Raw genomic sequence first — 7,042 nt, 5'->3', positions numbered from 1 at the left:
TTACAAATTCAAAAATATTGAATTCAAATTCAATTTCTGTTCCCACTGAAATCACTCCTTAAGAGAACGTTACCTTCCATTTTTCTAGTGGTTCAGATTTATATAATGGAACTTCAGAAGGTTCAGGACCTTTCTAGGCTGGTTTGTCTGGACAAACTGGCTTTCTATGGTTTAATGATTCATGCTCTCTCTATCCACTTAGTCGTTCATGATGTCCATTGTCATGATGTCCAACTTCTACTTCTACTACCAGTAACCAGAAACCTTCAGTAGTCTGTCTACTAGTACTACAAGCTTCTTCCTATCCTTCTCTTGTACCAAACATCTCTTTCAAAGCAAAGCTTTCCCCTAGTAACTACTGATAAAGAGTAGAACAGAAAATCTGTTGGTTAATCTGTACGAGTGGTTTCAGAGCATTGGGACCTCTTTTCCAGACTGGTTTGTCTAAGAAGGTTAGTCCCAAACTGTGATCTGTAAAGATGGTCCCAAACTCTGCTCTGTAAAGATGGTCCCAAACTCTGATCTGTAAAGATGGTCCCAAACTCTGCTCTGTAAAGATGGTCCCAAGCTCTGATCTGTAAAGATGGTCCCAAACTCTGCTCTGTAAAGATGGTCCCAAGCTCTGATCAGTAAAAATGGTCCCAAGCTCTGCTCTGTAAAGATGGTCCCAAACTCTGCTCTGATCAGTAAAGATGGTCCCAAACTCTGCTCTGTAAAGATGGTCCCAAACTCTGCTCTGTAAAGATGGTCCCAAGCTCTGATCAGTAAAGATGGTCCCAAGCTCTGGTCAGTAAAGATGGTCCCAAGCTCTGATCTGTAAAGATGGTCCCAAGCTCTGATCAGTAAAGATGGTCCCACACTCTGATCTGTAAAGATGGTCCCAAACTCTGATCTGTAAAGATGGTCCCACACTCTGATCTGTAAAGATGGTCCCACACTCTGATCTGTAAAGATGGTCCCACACTCTGATCTGTAAAGATGGTCCCACACTCTGATCTGTAAAGATGGTCCCAAACTCGGCTCTTTGGGGGCCTTTAACAGTGTGGAAGTGTTTTATTTTTTGTCAAATGATAATTGCTCAATTCCAAGGACTCCTGGGAAGCTCTCTCCAATGACCAGGAGGGATTTATTTACAATAGTCAGGTGTATTCAGGATGCTTTGAACATTGAATGAACATTCAAAACTTGACAACTTGGTTTGAATGACTAAAAGTACAAAACAAGATACTTGAGGCATTTCAATATAGCATTTTCTCATGTTTATGACGTACAACTCTGTACAGGACAGTTTCAAACAAGTTGTACCATCAAAACTTGGAAGAAGAGCATTACTAGAAGAAGTATGTAGAGTAACAGTAATGTTCTTCCTGACACAAGCACACTAATTACCCTATTAGTGAGAATTGTTCCACTAACTTACATTAGCTATTGTGAAAGACCAAATAAGTTCAACAGATGTGTGGCAAATGTGATGTTGTCAAGGTTGGAGGCAAAAATGCTGACCGGAGCATTTGGGTGTAATTGATTTATTGTTACTTGAGATACGTTAAATATTTTACCAGAAGTTGGTTCTGTTTAATGCAGGGCCCTGGGTTTTTTGCTGTTTGTTTTGAAGCTAATTTCCTTCAATTCAATGGAGAACATTATGTTATTTCACTAACAAATATGTTATACAATTATAATTTATATGAACAATCAAGTATCAATTTAATTAAGCATCTTACTTCATTAAGGATGAGAATTGGATGTTCATGATTGATTATTGATGCCTTACGTGTGTCTATAAATTCCTGTCTGTCGTGTGAACTAGTTAATATGCTGGTTACCAACCCAACACAGTGGCCTGGTGGGTAGAATGTCCGCCCTGAGATTAGAAGGGTGGGAGTTTGAAGTCTTGGACCAGATGTGTCTGTGCTTGACACTCAGCATTAATGACATTATGCTAATTACATTTAGACTCTTAGGTATAATTGTGATCCATTTCTTCCCCTTCAAATTGTTAAGCTAACAAGGGATATGCTGTTCGCCCTTTTTTCTGACAAGGGGTCTGGCGAACCTCGACATACCCCCTCAACTCGAACCTAGTATGTCCTGCACCTGCTAAATCTGATGGATGTGCATTTACTACTTGTTTTTACAATTTACAGTGTCAGTACCTGTCGTGTAGTACCTGTCGTGTCAGTACCTGTCGTGTAGTACCTGTCGTGTCAGTCCCTGTCGTGTCAGTCCCTGTCGTGTCAGTCCCTGTCGTGTCAGTACCTGTCGTGTCAGTCCCTGTCGTGTAGTACCTGTCGTCAGTACCTGTCGTGTCAGTACCTGTCGTGTCAAGTACCTGTCGTGTTATCTGCTCACCTTAATAGGACTAATCTGGATGTTAGACATTGGTCTCAAAATAATTGTTGAATAAAAATAAGGAAACAACCTCTGAGTGTTTAGTGACCTCATTGTCATGTGCCCCAGCATGAGGAAGCCAGAGAGAAGACAAACACACGCTGCAAAACTGTGATATTAAATCAGTGTTTCATCCAACTATTCAGGATAGGCCGACCCTACATACATACAGTAAACACCCAGTGGCTAATGAATTGCTGGGGGCCTGTTCTCCCTCATCTACAGACCCCAGGCTGCTCTCTCTGGCACCCTTTAACCTGGATGAGAAATGTATTGTTGATGAACTACAGTCAGTATTTAATTGGTCAAAACCTGCTATAGTTTAAATGTTACAACTCAAAGTGTGATGCCCTTTGGTCAATGTCTTGAATGTATTGGTCTAAATCTCAGTTCTCCACTGTCCTGCCGGTTTTACATTGTTCCATGACAGTGGTATGTGTTCCTCAATGACAGGAGCTGTGCAGACCCTACTCTAACACCACTAGTGTTTCTACTCAGTGGTCACTTCTTCTTCATTCCAACCCTCATTCTGTGTTCAGACTAGAGACCTGGTTGTTTACACTTCCCCTATTCAAAGGCCGTGGTTTGGAAAGTCCCATCACGCTTGTTGTTGCCAGGGAGAGGTGTATTCCTATTGAACAGGGTGAGGGAATGAAACACAGCAGACAGTGAACACTGAGGCTGAGGCAGGGTGACCACAATCTCCCCTGATGGACACAAAGTCCCATCACTCTTGTTGTTGCCAGGGAGAGGTGTATTCCTATTGAACAGGGTGAGGAAATGAAACACAGCAGACAGTGAACACTGAGGCTGAGGCAGGGTGACCACAATCTCCCCTGATGGACACAAAGGTCCATTACATGTTTTGTCCACGTTTCACCATATCAGGATTAGGGTTCAAATCTGGAGGTATATTGGGATTTTACAAGGGGATCATTTCAAATACACTACCTGCTGTTATCATCCCTGTTTAATGGTTAATACACTGATTTACTTCATGAACCTTGACCTCCTCATCTCCCATAACAGCCACTGCAGCTGTTAATCAACTCTGTGATCCTGGTCACAGCACCAATGTGACTGACCCGGTATCAAATCCTGGTTGAGACCGATGACTTGTGTTATCTTCCAGAGATGATGCATTGGCTTTAGCTCAGTGGGTTAACATGGTATTTTAAATCACAATACACATGAAAATACAATATACACATTAAGCTACATATCCATAAACACATTAAAATACACATTATTGAACAATACCTGCAAAGCAGAATCATAATCTTCACACACACACACACACACACACACACACACACACACACACACACACAGAGACACACTTGGTCTTATCATTGTTTTACCAAAAATAATGTGACATTTGAGGTGAAATTGTACTTAAAGTTGACAACATTGTAAATATTACAAAGAAACAATATTATAAAGGTCAGTGTTTATTACATTCATTATTTGATTGACAGTTCAGCTACTTCTACTACCAGTAACCAGAAACCTTCAGTAGTCTTTATATGAGGACTACAAGTTTCTTCATATCCTTCCCTTGTGTCACAAATGTCTCACTCAAATCAAAGCTTTCTCATCAGTTACTAGGGGGAGCGTGTAGTTCCAGCTGGGACACCGATGGGACTACATTCAGGTCTCTGCCTAGTAACTGGTGAGAAAGCTGTCTTCCTTTTTTCCATTGGTTCAGAATTATAAAATGGAACTTCAGAAGGTTCAGGACTTTTCTAGACTGGTTTGTCTGGACAAATATATGAGGACTACAAGCTTCTTCCTATCCTTCTCCTGTGTCACAAATGTCTCATTCATAGCAATTAGCGTTAAAACACTCAACAGCAAATCTGTTGTTCAAGCTGTTAAAGTGTTTTCAGCAGGTTGTTTAACTCTGTGGTCTGAGATGTGAAGTGGACCAGTCACAGGGATTCACTGTAAAAATGGTCCCAAAGTCTGCTCTTTGGGGGCCTTTAACAGTTTGGGAGTGTATTATTTTCTGTCAAGTGATATCATACTGTCACCTGTAAAATGTGCTGGAAGCTCTACACGTATTTACAACTGACTGTCAGTACCTGTCATGTTATCTGCTCGTATCAATACCATGTTAACCTGCTGAGGTAGACTGCATTAACTTTAGGAGCCAAGTCATCAGGTCTCAGCCAACCAGGGCTGATACTGGGCCAGTCACACTGGTGCTGTGACCCTGAGTGAAATGTCGTAGAGAATGTGGTTCAGTCGACTACAGTATACTACTTGTAATTTATTTGTTTACAATCAATCTAAAACATAATACAATATATGTCTGTGTACTTAATCTGGGTAGGAAGATTCTCAAAGCCTAAACAGAAATGTGGGTGACGGTGTCTACCTAGTTACAGCTGAGTAAGGATGAAACAAGTGACCTGATTGGTCCTATTGTTCAGGAAGCTGCTGCACTTAGAGAAACAAGTTGAATCCCTCCAGTAAAGGTTCACAGCAGTCAGAAGGTAACTACTATACAGTATAGTCCTCCTGAATGTCTCTCTGTTGTCTGAACATGAAGACCTCTGTGATTGTCCTCATCCTCTGCTGTCAGGTGTATGCAGAAGACAAAGGTAAGTAGATATTATTCAGTTGATGAGGGAAATAAAATATATTATATAACCAAAAACGTGTTTCAAGAGCTTGTAATGTTTAAAATGGATAATATTGACCACTGTGACTGAAATTAACACATTAGTGAAACTCCTTGGTTAGGGACTATTGATGCACCAGTTTGTTACAGGTTAGGGTTAGACCAGGGACAGGATGGTGTTTGGGTTATAGGGTTAGACCAGGGACAGGATGGTGTTTGGGTTATAGGGTTAGACCAGGGACAGGATGGTGTTTGGGTTATAGGGCTAGACCAGGATGGTGTTTGGGGTATAGGGTTAGACCAGGATGGTGTTTGGGTTATAGGGTTAGACCAGGGACAGGATGGTGTTTGGGTTACAGGGTTAGACCAGGGACAGGATGGTGTTTGGGTTATAGGGTTAGACCAGGGACAGGATGATGTTTGGGTTATAGGGTTAGACCAGCGACAGGATTGTGTTTGGGTTACAGGGTTAGACTAGGGACAGGATGGTGTTTGAGTTATAGGGTTAGGCTAGGGACAGGATGATGTTTGGGTTATAGGGTTAGACCAGGGACAGGATTGTGTTTGGGTTACAGGGTTAGACCAGGGACAGGATGGTGTTTGGGTTATAGGGTTAGACGAGGGACAGGATGGTGTTTGGGATATAGGGTTAGACCAGGGACAGGATGATGTTTGGGTTATAGGGTTAGACCAGGATGGTGTTTGGGTTATAGGGTTAGACCAGGGACAGGATGGTGTTTGGGATATAGGGTTAGACCAGGGACAGGGTGGTGTTTGGGTTATAGGGTTAGACCAGGGACAGGGGATGGTGTTTGGGTTATAGGGTTAGACCAGGGACAGGGGATGGTGTTTGGGTTATAGGGTTAGACCAGGGACAGGGGATGGTGTTTGGGCTATAGGGTTAGACTAGGGACAGGATGGTGTTTGGGTTATAGGGTTAGACCAGGGACAGGATGGTGTTTGGGTCATAGGGTTAGACCAAGGACAGGATGGTGTTTGGGTTATAGGGTTAGACCAGGGACAGGATGGTGTTTGGGTTATAGGGTTAGACCAGGGACAGGATGGTGTTTGGGTTATAGGGCTAGACCAGGATGGTGTTTGGGGTATAGGGTTAGACCAGGATGGTGTTTGGGTTATAGGGTTAGACCAGGGACAGGATGGTGTTTGGGTTACAGGGTTAGACCAGGGACAGGATGGTGTTTGGGTTATAGGGTTAGACCAGGGACAGGATGATGTTTGGGTTATAGGGTTAGACCAGCGACAGGATTGTGTTTGGGTTACAGGGTTAGACTAGGGACAGGATGGTGTTTGAGTTATAGGGTTAGGCTAGGGACAGGATGATGTTTGGGTTATAGGGTTAGACCAGGGACAGGATTGTGTTTGGGTTACAGGGTTAGACCAGGGACAGGATGGTGTTTGGGTTATAGGGTTAGACGAGGGACAGGATGGTGTTTGGGATATAGGGTTAGACCAGGGACAGGATGATGTTTGGGTTATAGGGTTAGACCAGGATGGTGTTTGGGTTATAGGGTTAGACCAGGGACAGGATGGTGTTTGGGATATAGGGTTAGACCAGGGACAGGGTGGTGTTTGGGTTATAGGGTTAGACCAGGGACAGGGGATGGTGTTTGGGTTATAGGGTTAGACCAGGGACAGGGGATGGTGTTTGGGTTATAGGGTTAGACCAGGGACAGGGGATGGTGTTTGGGCTATAGGGTTAGACTAGGGACAGGATGGTGTTTGGGTTATAGGGTTAGACCAGGGACAGGATGGTGTTTGGGTCATAGGGTTAGACCAAGGACAGGATGGTGTTTGGGTTATAGGGTGTGACCAGGATGGTATTTGGGTTATAGGGTTAGACCAGGGACAGGGGATGATGTTTGGGTTATAGGGTTAGACCAGGGACAGGATGATGTTTGGGTTGTAGGGTTAGACCAGGGACATGATGGTGTTTGGGTTACAGGGGTAGACCAGGGACAGGGGATGGTGTTTGTGTTAAAGGGTTAGACCAGGGACAGGGGATGG

At 43.3% G+C, this 7,042-nt stretch overlaps 1 protein-coding gene across 1 annotated transcript in view; it reads left to right on the top strand.

Moving 5' to 3' along the window:
• The first annotated feature begins 4,890 nt into the window (after window positions 1–4,890).
• LOC110494409 (H-2 class II histocompatibility antigen, A-U alpha chain) overlaps window positions 4,891–7,042 on the top strand; it is a 7,107-nt gene continuing 4,955 nt past the window's right edge. Inside the window, exon 1 of the mRNA XM_036950450.2 lies at window positions 4,891–4,997. Coding sequence (XP_036806345.2) covers window positions 4,919–4,997 — 79 coding nt within the window. The 5' untranslated portion in view covers window positions 4,891–4,918. The remainder of the gene's footprint in view (window positions 4,998–7,042) is intronic.

The sequence above is a fragment of the Oncorhynchus mykiss genome, chromosome 17 (genome assembly GCF_057628025.1).
Source record: "Oncorhynchus mykiss isolate SJ-2025 chromosome 17, ASM5762802v1, whole genome shotgun sequence".
NCBI lineage: Eukaryota > Metazoa > Chordata > Actinopteri > Salmoniformes > Salmonidae > Oncorhynchus > Oncorhynchus mykiss.
Note: the sequence above shows the minus strand (reverse complement) of the source record. Positions and strands in the feature narration are given on the sequence as shown.